The 19,511-nt window shown below is 40.5% G+C and overlaps 1 protein-coding gene and 1 long non-coding RNA gene across 9 annotated transcripts; one reads left to right on the top strand and one right to left on the bottom strand.

Moving 5' to 3' along the window:
• Window positions 1-1,843: 1,843 nt before the first annotated feature.
• On the bottom strand, window positions 1,844-3,342 carry LOC147001213 (uncharacterized). The gene is made up of 2 exons (XR_015045206.1): window positions 3,282-3,342; window positions 1,844-2,050 (listed from the first exon to the last, which is right to left on the bottom strand). It is a non-coding gene; the product is annotated as an uncharacterized LOC147001213 (long non-coding RNA).
• A 362-nt stretch (window positions 3,343-3,704) lies between these two features.
• Cbll1 (Cbl proto-oncogene like 1) lies at window positions 3,705-19,012 on the top strand. 8 transcript variants are annotated; one of them, XM_085830282.1, is made up of 6 exons: window positions 3,705-3,855; window positions 8,823-8,981; window positions 11,474-11,571; window positions 12,035-12,118; window positions 12,931-13,004; window positions 15,141-19,012. In XM_085830282.1, exons 1-6 carry the CDS (start codon window positions 3,810-3,812, stop codon window positions 16,174-16,176), a joined length of 1,497 nt encoding a protein of 498 aa, XP_085686408.1. In that variant the 5' UTR covers window positions 3,705-3,809; the 3' UTR covers window positions 16,177-19,012. The 8 variants fall into 8 exon arrangements, with proteins under 8 accessions (XP_085686408.1, XP_085686407.1, XP_085686406.1 ...); XM_085830281.1 differs by having other exon boundaries at window positions 11,471-11,571; XM_085830280.1 differs by having other exon boundaries at window positions 8,823-8,990.
• Window positions 19,013-19,511: the final 499 nt, after the last annotated feature.

Below are 19,511 nucleotides of genomic sequence, written 5' to 3'. Positions count from 1 at the left end.
AGTCTGGGAAAGGAGGGATTACTGCTTTCAGTTGTGTGCCTACCTCTGAGCCCACCAGTCTCTAACCCACAGCGCCAAATCCATGTTCACAGGCATAGCCCTTGTTAAAACCAATGGGCAACAAAATAATATGTATGGACATGAATGTTAGAGATTTGTGGAGAGCAACAGGATGGACAGGGATGGTAGAAAGATGTGAGAGGCTGAGGATGAGAGTGGTCTGCAATTGTTTGCGTATGTGTATAAGTTGTGTAAGAACACATTTAAATAAAAATTACATGAACATTTTCTATTACCATTTTATTCAAATTTATACAATGATAGTGCAATTATGTATAAAGCATTCTGCCTGCATGTATGCCTGCAGTCCAGAAGAGGGCACTAGATCCCATTACAGATGGTTGTGAGCCACCTTGTGATTGCTAGGAATTGAACTCAGGACCTCTGGAAGAGCAGCCAGTGCTCATAACCACTGAGCCATTTTTTCAGCCTTAGTACAATATTTAATGTGACTAGTTGTAGTGGATATTCCTGGTTGTCAACTTGACTATATCTGGAGTGAACTACAATCCAGAATTGGAAGGCTCACTTGTGATCCTATCTGGAAGCTGGGAGATACAAATTTCTGGATCTTGGCATGGAGATCTTGAGGCATAGTGGCTATGAATCTCAGAAGATCTGAGCCACACCTTCTGCTGGCACCCTACATAAGGACATTGGAAGAAGGAAGATTCGCTCTCTCTTCTTTGCCTGCTTGCCTTGTGGGACTGAACAACTGCTAGATCCTTGGACTTCCATTCACAGCTGCTGCTTACCATTGTTGGTTGTTAGACTACAGACTGTAAGTCTTCAACAAATTCCCTTAACATATAGAGACTACCCATAAGTTCTGTGGCTCTGGAGAGCCTGGCTAATACAGTGGCTCACAACCATCTGTTGAGACAACCAGTCTCAGAAGACCTGATGCCCTCTTCTGGCTTCCAGGAGCACTGCACGCATGTGATGCATAAACACACACAGGCAGTATACACTTGTACACATAAATACATGAAATGTTCAAAACATATTTTTAAAAATTACATGAAACATGTTCAACATCTCTAGCCATTCGGAAAACAAAAATTTCCCTAGTAAGAATGTGTATCAAAGTAATCAAGAAGCAACACATGTTGGCGAGGTTTGGGGAGGGAAACTTATATACCACTGCTTGGAATGTAAAACAGTGTGGAGGTTCCTTTAAAAACAGAATTCCCACATGACCCTGTCATACCACTTCTGGGAATATGCCTAGGCAAATGAGTTAACTTACTATACAGATATTTGCATATCCATTTGATTGTGGCAATATTCACTAGCCAACACAACCAAGGTGTCCAATAACAGATGGATGATTTAAAAAAGCGCGTTACATTCACACATGGAATACTATTCTATCATAAGAACAAAGTTATGGAACTTACAGGAAAATGGATAAAACTAGAAATCATATTAAATGAAAACTGGTATCACAAAGATAAGCATCCCATAGTCCCTCTCATCTGCGGGATGTAGGGGACATGGTAATAAGAGAACTACCAGGGAGCTGGAGGGGAGCTTGGAAATGCACAATACAAGGGGTGAGTGTGGTCAGTGTACATTGTACAGAAAGGGAAATGCTACAAGAAAACTCATTAGCTTTACAGCCAATAAAAAAATGAAAACAAGAACATACAGGCCTCTGTATAATCCTGTTGCGGCCTGCCCGCAGTCCACAACACGAACGGTTCAACTGAGAATGGCAGTTCAGGCTGAAAAGAGAGGAATCTAGACGGGGCGGAAGAAACAATGGAGCCAAGACAACAAGTTCTGATCAAGGCTCAATTTTACTATTTTCAGACACCCAGTTATAAAGGAAGGGGGAGGGAACCCAACTTCCCGCCAAGTAACTCAGGGTCCAGTAGCAGGACGAACACGTGTGTGCCTCCAGGCAGCAAAGGCAGGTTCCAGCAGTAGGTAGGCGTGACAGGACGAATGAGCCGGTAGCTCCACCCTTGAGCAAGCAGGTTCCAGGCTGGGGGAAGGGAGGCCACATAATCCAACTTAGGAACGTAAGAGACTCTCTTGCCACACTACTCCTGCACTGATAGAATATGACAACTATGATAAATGGGGGGGGGGGGCGGGGGAAGCACAGATGCAGAAGCCGGGCATCCGAGTACTGAGCCACATCAAGGACATGCCCCACTGTTTACTAAACTGAGCCTTCAGCAAGTTTCCTTTTTTATTTGTTGAGACAGTCTATGTAATTCAGGCTGCCTTTGAACTTGCAATCCTCCTGTCTCAGCCTTCAGGGCACCCCATACCATAAAATACTGAGAAAACTGTAAAAGTCTGTAAATACAATTTGAAAGTTCTTTTAAATCCTACTTCTCTAGTATTAATAGTCATTTCTATCATTAACCTATTTTTTTAAATCAATCTCAAGTGTGATGGGGGTGGTGGATATAAAGTACTTCCTGGGTAAAAGCCACCTCTTAGGCAATCTAAGTTGTTGTATAAACAGAGGCTTTCAGCACCAGATGTATAAAGTGAAACATGACCTCTCCAGGGTATTGTTGAGGGTAAGGTCTTCATTTTAGATATGAGGGGGGAGCACAGCCAGAGTCATCTGGATGAGCCCTGAGCAGGAAGAGATAGTAGTAGACCAAACATGGCCAGAGGTTTGGACCCAGCCATGAGAGGAAATAGGGACAAGAGAGGAAAATGAGAATGAGAGAGGGGAGGGGAGGAAGGGAAGGAGGGAGGGAAAGAGAGGAGGGAGGAAGAGGGAGAGCCAAATGCCAGGGTTATACAGAAAAGCAAAGCCTGGGGGGAGGGAAGCCCATGAGCTGAAGTGTAGGGTCCACCGGGCTGAGAGGAGCCACTGGTACTTATGATATTGTGATACTGAGGAAGCCTCCTGGAGGCCAGCAAGTGCGTTGGTACCCTAATACACACCACAGTTAGCCATTTGTCCCAGTTCCTTCTGTAGTAGACAGTGGTTAAATAGCCCAGCGCATCAGCACTAGATTGAGAGACATACCAGTATCCAACCCCACCCGACTAATTCCAGCAACTGAAAAATTATGAAAAACACCCCGTAGTACAGAAACTTACATTTTAAACAACAAAACCAAAAGGATATCGACTTAGAAATGTCCTTAGTTGAGTGTACCTACAACCTTGTTTGTAAAGCCGCAATGAGCGGGAGTCTTGGAAAAGACCACAATTAAGGCAATCACTAAATAACATGGTACACTTACACTAGGATCACTGCAGTGTTAGTCACCGTTGTTACTGTGCAACGCACACAACGCATTGCTACACATAATTGTGTACTGTGAAAATATTTTTTTGTTTGTTTTTCGAAACAGGGTTTCTCTGTGTAGTCGTGGCTGTCCTGGAACTCACTCTGTAGCCCAGGCTGGCCTCGAACTCAGAAATCCGCCTGCCTCTGCCTCCTGAGTGCTGAGATTAAAGGCGTGCGCCACCACGCCCGGCTAAAGGCCAACATAATAATGTTTTATTGATCTAGGAACTCTGGCACTGAAAGCGTGAACAACCCAAGGTAACGATGTCGTCACCAAGGGACGAGCATAGAGCCCAAATCCCTTGACTCCTAGGCTGATGTTTTCCACTTATTGTGTTCCTTTCTACTCATACGAGTGCTTCAAGTGTGAAGGGCTGGGGAAGGCAGAAGACCTATTATGAGCCAAATCGAGGTGGGGGGTGCTCTGAAGGTCTTCAGCAGTCGCCGCCGTTGACACTTTTCTTTGTTTTGGCTGAGCAAGATGAAAGCGGCAACCACAGACCCCAGGGACCAAGAACTGGAACTAGGTACCGCCTGTTGTGGTAACTCTCTTTTCTTCAGTCGGGGCCTGCCCTTTCTCATCTCTTCCTTCTAGTCAAGCTCTAACGCTCTCCCTCCGACTCCATCGGTCCCTATCTTCCCTCCTTCACCCCCTTTGCACACAACTGCTTTGAATCCTCGTTGGACGGGGACCTCCTGGTGCTCCCTCCAGCTTTAGCAGGGATTCCAGGCGCCTGGTGGTGTTCTCTAGAGCCAGGGGCTAGTCAGCACTGTAACACGCGATTCAGTTGAGAATCTACGGTGGGAGCCAGGGCAAACGCGCGTGTCGAGTGGGCGTTGGGGTTCCTCAGGACAAAGCACGATTAGACAATGAGGACCTTGCCTCCCTCCCGGGCGCCTGACTCAGCTTCCCTCGGGCACCCACGGAGCGCGCGTGTTTACACTTCTATACACCCGGCGGCGGATCCGCGGGGCATTCCAAACCGTTACTCCGCCCGCTGGGGTGGGACCAGCCCAACGGCTGAGACTGCGCTCTGGGCGGACTACAAATCCCAGAAGGCCTCGCGCCGCAGGGGGGGCGGGCGGCGGCTTACCTGCCTGCGGCGCTTCCCTTTGGTTCCTATTGCTTTCTCACTGCGAGAAGTATCCTTCCTACAGCTGAGGGCTGCCTCTGGGGAGAACTAGCAGCCTCGACACCAAAACCCTCGTGTTCCCTTTCTTCCCGCCTCAGTCCTGGCTATGTCTGATTCCCTCGCCGGAGTCGGGTGCTACGGCTAGGGAGGGAAGCCCGTGAGAGCAGTTCGGGCGCACTTCCGCCTCTGCGCTCCAGAAGGTAGGGCGCAGGCGCTTACTGCGACTCCGGAGCGACTGACTTCCGCTCCCACTGTGCCCCGCGAGCCGAATCATGGATCACACTGGTAAGGAGGCGGAGGCAGCGGGGGTCCTAGTTTCTTGCCCCCGTGGCTCGTGTGGGACTGATCGCCCAGCAGGCACAAGGGGCTATGCTCGCCCCACTGCGCCGGGACGCGGCAGAGAGGAAGCAAGCTCAGACCCGGTCCCGGGCTGAGTCTGCTGCTTCCCGGCCTACCCCTCCGGAGCGGTGCCTCCATCCTGGAGACCGGCAGTACCGCTCCTTTGGTGCGGCTGAGCTCGTTTCGGGACCCTCCTCCGCGCAGGCTTGTTGGAAAGGGAGGGTCTCCCAGTTTTGTTTTTGTTTTTTTTTTCATTCCGGTTGCTTTGCACTTTTGCTGGGGAAATAGGCGGGCGTTTTCCACTCTCGGAATTGGAGAAGCGTCCGGACTCTGGGCGAGAGTGGGTTGGAGACTTCCTGCTGCCTCTCGGCTTCGGGCGGCTGCTGCAGTGTTCACCGCCTGTGGTTATTGTCTTGTTGGCTTTTCGCGGACTAGTGATTAGAGAAGAGAGTCGGATATAGTTTTCGAAGTTATAAGCGGAGCATCTTTTCTACCGCAACTCAAAGCATGCCCCGCCCTTCGGTCGTGGTCCTTTCGCATCTTTTGGGGACATATACAGATTGTTTAAGATCAAGTTATTTTCATCGCATATTACGAGTAGCTTCAAACCTCATTTCTGCTGGCTTCGTTTTCTTGGTTTTAGTTCTAGCACTTGGCTTTGAGTGCTTCAGACAGTTTTATCGCCAAGCAGGAGGAAAGGCGTTTTCTTTAGGAATTGACTGAGGTGCGCCCAGTCTTCAAACACTACTTATATAATTGCATGCAGATACTTGTAAGCTTGGAGATAGAATGGTGGAATGGTAAACAATAAGACTACGTTCTTGTCTTCGAGTTTTCATTCTGTCAAAGGAGACAAGCAGGTTGGTTTCTTCTTTAACAGCTGTTTACAATTTGTGGTGAGAACTTTTAGAAACTGGTGCTTGCCAGGGCAGTGGTGGCGCACACCTTTGATCCCAGCACTTGGGAGGCAGAGGCAGGTGGATTTCTAAGTTCGAGGCAAGCCTGGTCTACAGAGTGAGTTCCAGGACAGCCAGGACTACACAGAGAAACCCTGTTTCGAAAAACCAAAAAAAAAAAAAAAAAAAAAAAAAAAAAAAAAAAAAGAAAGAAAGAAAGAAGTGCTCATGGAGTAGGAAATTTCAGAGAGTGCCAGGGAAAGGTGTTTTTGGAATGGTAGGAAGGTATAGAGAGGACCAAATGTCGGTAGACTAGTTAGCTTTAAGTTGAGAAGGAAAACACAAATTACCTTTTTCAGGACTTTGAAAATCATGATAACGGGTTTAAGTGGCTATGAAGCAACAATTTTGACTCTTCTATGGAGAATGGTGTAGGAGAGGAACAACAGAAGTAAATATAAATAATCTATGGGGTGGTTGCAGTGCCACAGAGGGAGGCTCAGTTTAGTTGAAGCGAAGCTCAGTGGTAGAGCAACTTAACCAGCTAGCACGGGTCCCCAGCAACGCTGTAGGGGGAGTGGGAGCAGGACATAGAGTAGGCAGTTGCCACAAATATTTTGGTGGAGAATCCAGCAGCTGCTAATAGGTTGGTTTGTGGAAGTATGTGAGAGAAATGAGAAAAACCTGAGTTTCCCAGTAGAGTGTCTTGATACTGCATGGGTAAAAGTATTACCCTAGTTTCTAAGTTATTAGCCAAAGATGGCCTGGGGAAATAAAAATTATTCTAACATGAAAATAATCACTACTGACCTAGCTAGGTTAAAAATTAAGTTTCAGGGCCGGGTGGTGGTGGCGCATGCCTTTAATCCCAGCACTTGGGAGGCAGAGGCAGGCAGATTTCTGAGTTCAAGGCCAGCCTGGTCTACAAAGTGAGTTCCAGGACAGCCAGGGCTATACAGAGAAACCCTGTCTTGAAACAAAACAAACAACAAAGGAGACAGCTCTCCTTTCTGTTTAATGTTAGCTTTTCTAGATTTTAAATCAGTTATGACAAAGCCTCCTAGTGCTTCAGTTTTAATTGCTGCACATTTTGAGAAGAAAAATATGAAACTAAGCCAAAGACTCAAACTTTCACAAAATAAATACAAATTTGAATCATAGAGCCTTTGGCAAACCAAGAAATGGTAGTTAGCTAGTTAATTGACAATTTTCTGACTGAGTAGACTTCTCAAAATAATGATTTTAATGTCAAAGGATCAAGAGGTCTTGTAAATGGAAGTATTGAAGTAGAATTCAGCCAGAAAAAAAAAAAATTCAGAAGTTTTTTAAATGGCAAACACGTATTGCTTTCTTTTGTGTTTCTCTGGATTGCAGCAGTGTCAACGGTGAGCTCAGGGCCCTAGGGGGTGGAGAGAAGCAGCAGAAAGGTGATGGCGCCCTTGCAGCTCCTTCCAGGCCAGCTCTGTCCCATGCTCTTACCTCACAGGGGCACCCAGGCCAATAAAGACCCTGCAAACACTTGATTCATTCTTTAGTCATTGTAAGAGATGGTTAGTGCTTAGGTAAAAGGAACCCACATTTTTAAAATACTGCCTCATTCTTTTGGGGGAGATAGATCCTTGGGACCTGAACCCAGGACCTTAGATAGGTTCTACCACTGAGCTACATACCTGGCTTAAGTTCCTTGGCTCCTTTTATTCAAGATAAAATATTAAGTGTGTTGTTTTTAAAACTATATAGTAAAATATATTTTTAAAGGTATATTTACTTTAAATGGCCCAATTATTCTTTTTATCCCTTATGTAATATCCAGATATTTATTACATGGTTTGTGTTTTGTTTTTATGTATGGGTGGCCCCACACAAACAAACTTCAGAATTTTGTCCCTTGAAATCTGTGAGGCAAACAGTAGCTTTAGAAAGAGGCTCGTGAAAGAGCCAGGCTACTGTTTAAATAATGGGAAACTGGGTTATGTGAGCTGGTTGGAAGGCTGTGCAGGTAGTATGTTGTCAATCACAGACTGACACACTAATAATCCTTGTGATATCTGAAGGGCAATACGTTGGCTATTTCAGTTCTTTTGGAAAGGTGGGAAGACTTTTTGTGCAAGGGGAAAAGGTTATCTATCTGAGATCTCTGAGATCTGTGTAGGTACAATATAGATGAGTGAATGCAGCAGAGACTGCTGAAATACATGAAAGACACTCCATTTTAGTGCAGTCTTGAAGATTGATCAAGTTGGTTTATTATAATTCAAGATTGTAGCTATTCATCTAATCTTTCCATGAAAGATTTTGAGAGGAGTTAGCTGTTATAAGAGTAGAAAGTAAACATGTTTAATCATTAAAACCCATTTTAAATTTCATTTTATTTTGATGATAGAAAGGGCAAGAGGGTATGAGTTTAATTGGTTGGTATTGCTTATAGAAGTGGATGTCATTAGTACTAGCTGAGGCCCTGAAGTCAACATCTGTAGCTCAGGTTGTTGGAGGGGAGAAACAATTCCCACAGATTGTTTTCTGACCTCCACAGCAGTCCCCCGTAAACATAATAAGTTAAAACTTTATTTTCAAATATATTTCAGATTTAGGGTTGCATTTTCAATTTGTTATGTAAATTTACTAAGTTTACTGCATGGCTACTTCACCAGTTTGATAATTAGACACATGTTAAGACAATTTTGTTTTTCTCCTTTATTTTTAAAAATCTTTACAATCTGTAAGAGGTTTTTAGACTTGTAAAGACGGTTATCTTTTTGTAAACTACTATAGAATTGTATGGTAATTTTTATTGCTCATTTTTTTTAGAAAGAGGTAAATGTTCTATAATTTTTTATCAGCTTCTGAAAGGGTTCCCTGTCAAAAATAAATAAATAAATAAATGAATAAATGAATGAATGAATGAATGAATGAATGAATGAATAAAGCTTAACTGAAAGCATTTCTTTAAAGGTTTACCCCAAATAAAGAATATTAGCAATTACACTTATCAGTCTAGTATTTAAAATCAGAGCCAAGATCTTCAGTTTATTGTTTGATGTTGTTGATTTTATCTTTATACTTGTAGAACAATTTTCAAAAAGAAAAGTAAAAATAATTACAATTTCTTTTTTTACATTCATATAGACAATGAGTTACAAGGCACTAATAGTTCTGGATCCTTGGGTGGTCTTGATGTTCGCAGAAGAATTCCTATAAAACTCATCTCCAAACAAGCCAACAAAGTTAAACCAGCACCTCGAACTCAAAGGACTATTAGCAGGATGCCTGCAAAGGCCCCACAAGGTGATGAAGGTAACTTGTTTAAACTGAAATGTTTAAGAGTTGTCAGGTTGGAGAGATGGCTCAGGGATTAAGAGCTCTGAATGCTTCTCCAGAGGACCCAGGTTCAGTTCCCAGCACCCATGTGGCAGTTCACAACTGTGTGTAACTCCAGTATCCAACACCCTCACATAGTCATACATGCAGGCAAAACACCAATGCACATAAAATAAATACAAGTAAAATTTTAAAAAGAGTTCTGTTGTTTATCTGAGTGTATCAAGTAATCCATCTGATTTTATTAAACCTATTTTAAAATTAGTTTCTATCCCTTTTTAAGCGCCCTTCCCCTGATATTGCACAGAGCATTACATTAAAAGTAAAATTTGTTTTCACGGTCTTCTACAAAGCTGATGTTAGTGTCCCTTAAAAAAAAAAAAAAATCTTTCAAGTAAGCTGGGTGGTAGTGGTGAATGCTTTTAATCCCAACACTCCAGAGACAGAGGCAGGTAGATCTCTGAGTTCAAGGCCAGTCTGGTCTACAGGGCAAGTTCCAGGACAGCCAGGGTTACACAGAAAAATCTTGTCTAGAAAAACCAAAAATAAAATAAAATAACATATAGTTTTACCCAGGGAAGGTGGCACATGGCTTAAATCCCAGCACTTAGGAAGCCGAGACAAGAGGATTAATGCTTGAGGACAGACCCTGTCTCAAACAAATGACTAGTCCTAGATGTTAGTCTATAGATATCCTACAATTTAATTTACTTTCTTGTAGATACTTGTTTTGCCGTAATTGTGTTGTAATGTGAATATTAAAAATTTGACTTGAGAAGATGGCCAAATTCTTGAAATGGGTGAGGGTAATTGCCGTAAGCCTGGTGACCCAAGTTTCATCCTAGAACCATTTAAAAGGAAGGAGAGAACTGACCTCCAGAAGCTGTCTTCTGACCTCCACCCACCACTGTGCACATGTGCAGACCCCTCCCTCCACATCATGTACACAACAAATGACCGACTGGTTTTAAAGACTTGATTTGTTTATTTCAGAATATATCAGATCTTGCTAAATTCTTCAGAAAGGGTGTGGTATGGTTTTTACTCACATACTCAGTATTTTGTACTATTAACTTAACATTTTTTTTTGAGGCAGAACTTGGATAGCCATTCTGCTCTTGAAGGTCAAAAGTCTTGCTGCCTCGGCCTTGTCAGTGCTGTGGTTACAGGCAGGAGCCTAAGTGGTTGGATGCCTTTTCATAGTGCTAGCCAGTTCTTGCCTCAGTTCCAGGCTCTGTTTTGATTGGTGCCTTTCTCTTAATTTTGAATTCTTTATATTATCGGCTTTGTTAAATGTCTGTGTAGTTCATTTATCTTTTGAACTTTGTATATAAAGTGTTACTGTAAAGAACTTGAACATTCTAGGAAGCCAGTTAACCTAGAGCGTGCTCTCTCCTGTTTTTAATACATTCTTTAAAAGGCCTTTCCTAGTTTCATGAATATAAACACGGCTTCCTGTCTTGCCATCTGTTAGAAGTCAGCAAGCTGGTCTACAGGCCAAGTTTGGTTCCTTTAAAATAGATAAAGTTGCTGTTCAGTTAAGAGTATTGCCTTGTGGCTATTTTCCTACTAGCATGGCAGAATTAACTAGATTTATGTGACCAAGAAAGCCTAAATTTTGTACTGTGGCCTTTTATAGTAACAATTTGTTGGCCCATGCTTTAGAATATTTATGGGTATGTTTTTTTTTTTTTTTTTTTTTTTTTTAAGTGAGGTCTTGTTTACCATAAATACTGAGTAATTTATTTTTTAATTCCAGAATAGAAATCTGGCTGTTAACATACATTCAGGTTCTAGAAGATCTGTCTTACTCCTAAATTCTGTTCTTATAATTTGTAGGTAGTTTAAAAATTTGTTCCGTAAACAACGTGGTGATAATTGGTGAGGTTTTATATTAGAGGTGGTTAGTGGAGTTGCTAAGAGCGTTGAATAAGAGACTCGGTTATAGGTCTGTTCTTGGCTCTAGCACGTGGCTTATATGGTGGCTGCTGTAGCCACTGTCTGTTGTCATTTGTAAAGTACAAGAGATGGACTCAGTGATCATGAAGACTACTTCCAGCCGGCATTTTAAACTCCAGGTTAAAAATGATATGCCAGTTAATTTCTGTGACAAATGTGAGTTGTCTATTAAAATCTGTGGGAAAATGGTAAGTAAAATTAAGGCCTGGTGTTGTAGAGGTAGGACTCTAGAATACTTTTACTACTTTTTTTATAACTAGTTTTATGTACAAAACTCTAAGGGAAGTTTTATAATAACATGAATTTAATGTAGGTTTAGTTTTGTTTTTTTACTGTTTTAGCGTAGTTTTAGGAATTTTGATTTTCATGTTTTTAGATCTCTGAAAGTTATCAGAAACATTTTTCAGTAAATAAATATACTTTTAATTTTGTTAAATTAAAATTACTTTAAATTGAAATTTGAAGTTGGAAAATGTAATGTAACTTTTTTCTCTCAGAAGGATTTGATTATAATGAAGAACAGCGGTATGACTGTAAAGGGGGCGAACTCTTTGGGAATCAGCGAAGATTTCCAGGACACCTTTTTTGGGATTTCAAGGTATAACTAAAAGTGAAAAATTAGAAATTAGGCATTAAGTACTTATCCACCAAGTGTGGATTTTTAGTATGTCATGACGTGTAGCACACATAAGTCCACTTGCTTGTTTTTACCATCTTCAAAAATAATTTGAATGCTGGGCGGTGGTGACTCACGTCTTTAATCCCAGCACTTGGGAGGCAGAGGCAGGCGGATTTCTGAGTTCCAGGACAGCCAGGGATACACAGAGAAACCCTGTCTCGAAAAAAAACAAAAAAACAAAAAAATAAAATAATAAATAAAATAATTTGAAGTAATTTTTGGTAGAACCAATTAGCTGCTGTTTAAGAAGAAGAACAAGCAAATGGAATTATACTAATCACTTTTTACTTCTGTTTATGGTAACAACTTAAGAAATTCTAACCATTTCACTGTGAATTGAAAAGTACAATTGCCTAAAGAGAAAATTTTATCATTTCAACAGATAAACATCTTAGGTGAAAAGGACGATACACCAGTACATTTCTGTGACAAATGTGGGTTGCCTATTAAAGTCTATGGGAGAATGGTAAGGACAACGAAGATTTTTTTTTTTATAACTAATTCTTATAGCATAGTAATGTACAAAAAAAGCTAAGGGAAGTTTTAATAATACCATGAATTTAGTATAATTATTCTTTTTACTGTTTTAGAATAGTTTCAGGAGAAACATGATAAGATAAAACACATTTAGAGTTCTTTTTCAGGAGCTTTTTACTTGCAGGGACTATTTTAGCATTGATAGGTTCACATATCTGAAAATAGAAGCAGGTACCAGGCAAGGGGGGATAGTCTTCTAGTCCCAGCATTCTGGAAGTTGAGGCAGAAGGATCATAAGATCAAGGGCTGCCTTGGGTACATCAGAGTATAAGGCAATCTGAGCGGAACATGAGATCCTTCTCCAGAAATAAAAAGCAAAGGGTTAGCAGATGGACATGTATTTATTGGAAAAAGAGCCAAAGTTTTCAAAACATTTTCAAAAACTTGTGATTAAAAATGGTTGCTGGGCAGTGATGGAGCATGGCACCCACTTTAATGCCCCATTTAATCCCAGCACTCAGAAGGCAGAGATAAGTGAATTGTCCCAAGACAGCCAAGGCTAAGCAGAGAAACCCTGCCTTGAAAAACCAGATAGATAGATAGATAGATAGATAGATAGATAGATAGATAGACAGACAGATAGACAGACTGACTGACTCGTAGCTGCTTCTGGTATATAGTCTTAATAAGTTTTCATTTAACTCCTATGTGCCTCCTGTCGGTAGATCACTGTGCTGACAGTTAGTATTGAAATTTTCTAATTTGTTCTAGGATGCTTAACTATGATATTTTTGCCTACAGATTCCATGCAAGCATGTCTTTTGCTATGACTGTGCTATTTTACATGAAAAAAAAGGAGATAAGATGTGCCCAGGGTAAGATATGATCATCTTTAGATGTTCTAATAGTAGTGGCTTATAAGCAAGATGGGTTAAAGGTCTTGGAGTAATTGGAATAGACAAGGATGCAAACATGCTGGCTGAGCCATTCTCTGTGAACCTGGAGTTAGTTTTCCCCTTCTCTGGAAGATGGAGCTAGCCATTGTCAGTTCATTCAGAGTAGCTAAAATGATGAAATCTCTGGGAACAGTGTTGGACACCAGAACCGTTTCTTGTTTTTTCTTTTGTGTATGTCTGGCACACCTGGAAGCAAGTATAGCGTGGTTTGGTGATTGAGAACAATCTCTTTTCAAAATGAGAATTAACATCTTCTATTATGAATTGTATGTGAATAATGTGGTGGCGGGTATGAGCATGTGCCAGGGTCAGAAGGCAACTTGGTGGAGTAGTTCTCTCCTTCCAACTTCATCTATGTTCAGGGCATGGAACTTAGATGAGCAGGCTTGCATAGAAACCACTTTACCTGCTGAGCTGTCTCACTGGCCCCAGGATTAGAATGGTTGAGGTCAAGTCCCCATTTGACTATTTATCAGCTATGTGGTACAAGTGGGGCTTTATAGCTATAAGCTCCCTGTGTTCTTTTTAAGATTAAGGATTAATGAACAGTAGAATCTGGCATATAATAAACACTACTATTCCTGTTTTCCAATAACCCAAACAGGTGTGTTTTGGGTGATAACGACATCATGATAGACTTGAAGTTATACATCATGGTATCTGTCTTGGGGATAGCTCTATAATAAAGTGAAAATTTATATTAATTTGGAGCCCCTGATAAGAAAGCCTTGAGAAAAATGGAGTGAAACTTTTTGGATTAGCTCAGGGGTTTCCAGATCCTCTAAACCTATAATTGAAAGTACCCCAAGGAATACCATTGATTGTTAACAAAACTATAAACAATTGTAAGAAAAGATTTCCCCTCTGTGGTGCAGGATATGGGCTTTGCTAAGAAAAAAGGGGGTGATTTGTTAATGACCCAGTGACAACTGATTTTCTTGGTATATTTCATTAGGTTTTTAAAGTTATAGATTATGAAATATATACTGTGTTTAAAAGATATTACTATATGTTCTATAGAGTTATAGTTGAGAAGAATATAAAATTTGGAAGTATATATTGTAGCCTTTGTTGAGGTATCTCTAATGCCTTTCCCAGCCCAGTGTTGTGCATTAGCTTAATATAACATGTGATTGTTCCATTAAGATAAAGAATTAAAATGAATGCAACATTAAATGTAGTGAACATTAAAAGATTCTCTCTTTTACGTGGATTTTTTTTAAAATTTATTTACCTATATTTTATGTGCATAGGTGTTCTGCCTGCATGCCTGTCTGTGTGAGAGTGTCAGATCTTGGAGTTAACAGACAGTTGTGAGCTGCCATGTGGGTGCTGGGATTTGAACCCAGGTCCTCTGGAAGAGCATTCAGTGCCCTTAACTGCCAAGCCATATCTCCAGCCCATAAAGGTTTCACTATTACTGTTTAAAAGTGCAATTTAGTTTTCAGGTAACTAAATGTGTTCTAGTATGCACTTCACCAGTGTAGTCTTCAGCTATCTAGAGAGAAACCTGTCTTAATTGTCAAACCAAGGGCAGGAAATAAAGTTACCAACCAGAATTAATTTAAATAGTATATACTACTGCTTTGGGGCATCATGCAAAAGAAAAGACCTTACCCTATTTAGCATGGATATGTTTCTGACTGTGTAGTGAATTAGATGGCTGAAAAGCAAGAAATGTGCAAAGTGGCCAAAAATTAGAAGCACCCTAGCTCCTACAAGGAAAAGAGACAATTCCATGGTTGTAAATGATAGATCCTTTGCTTTGTCATTCCTCTATGTAAATCATACTATAGTTAGGGAATATTAATGAGCTGTAAGTATTGGGAAATAGAAGGTCTCATAAGAAATTCTCTTTTGGTGTTTAGAGTTCTGAGGTAAAAAGTCTCTGGTTAGTAGAGATGTTGATGATTAGTTTCCAATACAAATAGAAAATGTTAAAGGTCCACTAACAGTAATTCAATACTCACTGTTAACTTTGCAAGTATATTATATTTTAAATTAAAGCTTAAATTAAGTGTGCTGTTAGTAAATCATTTTTTTCTTCCTGTTTAGATGTAGTGATCCTGTGCAGCGGATTGAGCAGTGCACACGAGGTTCTCTTTTTATGTGTAGCATTGTTCAAGGTTGCAAGAGAACATATCTGTCTCAGAGAGACTTACAAGCTCATATCAACCATCGTCATATGAGAGCTGGAAAGCCCGTTACCCGTGCTTCACTTGAGAATGTTCATCCTCCTATCGCCCCCCCACCAACTGACATCCCCGATCGGTTCATAATGCCACCAGACAAGCATCATATGAGCCATATTCCTCCAAAGCAGCACATCATGATGCCACCGCCTCCTCTGCAGCATGTGCCACATGAGCACTATAATCAGCCACATGAGGACATTCGTGCTCCTCCGGCAGAACTGTCCATGGCTCCACCTCCACCTCGGTCGGTCAGTCAGGAAACCTTTCGTATTTCAACAAGAAAACACAGCAATTTAATAACGGTCCCTATTCAGGATGACTCCAGTTCAGGTGCTAGAGAACCACCACCTCCTGCCCCAGCACCTGCTCATCACCATCCTGAATATCAGGGTCAGCCGGTGGTATCTCACCCTCATCATATTATGCCTCCACAGCAACATTACGCACCACCCCCACCCCCTCCACCACCAATAAGCCATCCAATGCCACACCCTCCCCAGGCTGCAGGCACTCCTCACTTGGTATATAGCCAAGCTCCACCTCCACCAATGACCTCTGCTCCACCCCCAATAACCCCTCCCCCTGGACATATTATTGCCCAGATGCCACCTTATATGAATCACCCTCCTCCAGGACCCCCTCCACCTCAGCATGGTGGTCCACCTGTAACTGCACCCCCTCCTCACCATTACAATCCTAACTCTTTACCCCAGTTTACTGAAGACCAAGGAACTCTGAGCCCTCCATTTACACAACCAGGAGGAATGAGTCCTGGTATATGGCCTGCACCAAGAGGGCCACCTCCTCCTCCACGAATGCAGGGCCCACCTTCTCAAACCCCACTACCTGGACCGCATCATCCAGATCAAACAAGATACAGACCGTATTACCAGTGATGATATGTTTTGAACTGAAGATATGACAAGGGAAAAAAAGATTAGTCAATCTTAACTGAGCTTTGACTGTGGAAGGAAAACTACCTCTTTTGAGGTAGCTGTAAACACAAGTCTTGTCTCTCAAAATGGTTTTAATCTGACTAGGATTGCTTTCAAGTACTATTCTGTAGTGCAGATAAATGGCTTGGTTGAGCACAATTCTATCTTAACTGTTACTTTGATCTGAGAAATTTTCCCAAAATGACGATTTGTAAAAAATTGAAAAAAAAATTCACTGTTCCACTTTGAGAAATACTGACTTTATTAAACCCAATGTTTAGTTTTCTTGTGATGCATTTTGTTAACCTGTGTAAAAGAATTAAATTTCAAAATGGTTGTAAAAATGCTATTTTTATGTGAATTTAAGTGCAGCCATATCATTTTTTAACCCATATTTTACCACTAATTTTCCAAGGTTAAAATCCTAAAAGTAAAAATCTACTAAATCGTTACCAGGCAGACTGTTAAATGTAGGGAATTATTCACACTTTCGGCACTGAAAGTTCAGAGTGTAGTCCTGTCGTGTGGTTCACTCGGATGCCTTCTCACAGCAGCTGCAGATCATCAGCGTTTCTGTAACTGTGCTTGGCTGGCTTGTCTCCAGGTAGTCTGTAATTTGGAAAACGACCTGCTCTACAGGCTCTAAGCTGCCAGTGAGTGCTGCTTTCATTGACACTTTTTCTGAGTGGTCAGAAAACTCACATAACTTGTCACACTTAAAGGTCTTAAGTTACATTATTTTATAGGACTGTTTAAAGTTGTTATTGGGTGAAATGTGTTCTCTGTTCACTGTCTTAACCTACATGTTTGGGGCTGACTCGGCTTTATTTAAATCTCCCTTTCTCAGTTTGATTCTGTGTTTTAGTGCGTAGTGTGTTCTTATTTATGGGATTATACCCTGCAGTTTGAATGATGTGGAGGAATCGGACTAATGTATTAGCACACGGTGTTCCTTGTAGCTTGTCACAAGCTAGCATGTACTCGGGTGTCGTGGCTGTGGGGAGCTTTTCCTCTAAGTTGAAAATTTAAAACTATCATTTCTTTTATTGGTAAAACAGTCAAAAATTGGAACAATTTACTGTCGAATCAATAGTAAAGACAACCAGATAATTTTGAATTGGACAGAAGAAAAGTCATGATTAGATTGTGAATTTCAGTGCCGTGTAAGGTGCCTTTAGAGTCAGTGTTTGCATTATAGGGGCTTGTTACAGTCCATTGGAGACGACCACTCAGTTTATGCATATTTCTAAGTCGGCATCCTTAGGATATTATTGTATATCCTTTGGATTGACTAAACTCTTGTGAAGCTTTTCTTCCCCTTTAAAATGGTGCATAATATAAACACGGTGTGTAGTGTGCAGATAACATTTATTAGATAGTTTGTAGTATATAAATTTAGAACATTGGTTTTTGACAAGGGGTATACTGATTGCTAATTAACCATTTTATTCTGTCAGGTACAGGAAAACATTCTCATGTTGGATGATCAGATGCAAAATCATTTCTGAACTTTCAGAAGAAATAATGTACATGGCCGTCCATCCTTGGCTGGCCAGAAATAACTAATGCAGTTTTTTCTTGAGCAAATAACTTTATTTTCACATGTAGCATTTTGAGAATCTGGTTTGCTCATGCACTATTTCTAGTGAGAAATTCTTGTTATTAGAAGCATGGACGTGAAATAGTGTGACATGTGGTGAGTGTTTCTATCATTACTGTAGGTACTTGGACTGGTGCAAACTTGATTCTTTTTCACGCCCCTGTTTAGGAGCTATTAAATATTACTGTTAAAATCCAAATAACCCCTTTCATGTAATTAGAAAATAGCCAGATTCATGGAAGAGCTTTTTTCCTATTTATGAGAAGCTCTTACGTTGAGATTTCCTGGGGTTAAGTGTGGTAAGAAACCACTTAGCCTGTATTTTGGACCAAAAAATCAGTATCATGAAAAAAAAAATCCCTCATTATGAGAATTCTTGTAGGCTTTAAAAAACAATGTAAAAACCATTATGCTGGGAGGCAGGCCAGATGAATGTTTTGTAATAGAATTTTAATTGTTAGACTTCAGTTCATCAGTTAATTGTTTGAATGAGGGTGGGTGGGTGGACAGATAACAAGATCATTATTAAGTGTTTCTGTTCTTAAGGAAAAAGATGTGAATCCCAGCACATTTCAGGGAAGCCTTCGAAGCTATCTATGATGGACATAAGTTTAAATGTATGTATGTTTCATTAATTGCTCTTAAGACTACTGAGGTGGCAGTTTAATTCTTTAAAACAATAAAATGGAAGCATAAATACTATTTTGCCTAGATGAGTCTTTAAACCTAATGATGACATATTTGGGAGACTGCAGAACTTTCCATGGTTCTACAGTAAAATTAGATTCACCTTTTAAACACATCAGCAAAAAGTTGGCTAGTGTATTTCTTTGGTATATTTGTTCAGAGTTTGTTTCAAATACTTTATCAGTATTTGGAGGAAGATCTGTTTTTAAGATGGTAAAGAGCTATACTCATTTTTCCCTGTAAAAGCTACTCTTTCAAAGCAGTGTAAATACTAGTCAGATATAATGGAAGTATAAAAAGATTATTTTTGCCATTCTTAAATAGTGGCTGTTTGCTGTGAGAGGCACACAGAATTGCTTAAAGGCACACGGGTTTTAGAAAAGGACCTTCCTCTCTGACTCAGCTAATTTAACATTGAAAGTACATGAAAATTGCAAGTACCTAAAACAAAAACGTTTCTCAGATTAGCCATCAAATGTATCAGACATTAAAGGAGGTTTTATACTAAAAAATATTCTGGTTGAAATAAATTTATTTTTATTTGCTGGCTTATAATTTGTTAAAATCTGGCCTAGGAAGTAAGCAGAATTTACTTATAATAGTTGTACAATCTAATAAAGCAGTACTGGACATATCAAGATTAGAGAGGAGTGCCATTCTGAAGCACCCCTAATAAAAACAGACTTAGCTTTAAAAATCTCAGTTTCTCCTCACTTATGCCTAAAGGACATACTAGTTTTCAAGTCTCATAGTCTCATCTCAGTTTTCAGACATAAATGATAGGATTGCAACACACATAGTACAGTTGAGTTGTCTCACACATGGGCAGGATCTTCCTATGGGAGATGCAATCTTCTAAAATGTTATGTGTCCTAAACATATCTTGTTTCCATTCTAAGTAGTAGGCACTGTCTGTTGTCCTGTTGCATTTAAGGTTATATTTTTTAAGCTGCCTTTAAAATTGTCCTTAATTTGCTTCCTTTCATATTTAAAAGCCATGCCCCCTTTT

Source organism: Mus caroli, unplaced genomic scaffold (genome assembly GCF_978045245.1).
Source record: "Mus caroli unplaced genomic scaffold, Mus_caroli_1 scaffold_14, whole genome shotgun sequence".
NCBI lineage: Eukaryota > Metazoa > Chordata > Mammalia > Rodentia > Muridae > Mus > Mus caroli.
Note: the sequence above shows the minus strand (reverse complement) of the source record. Positions and strands in the feature narration are given on the sequence as shown.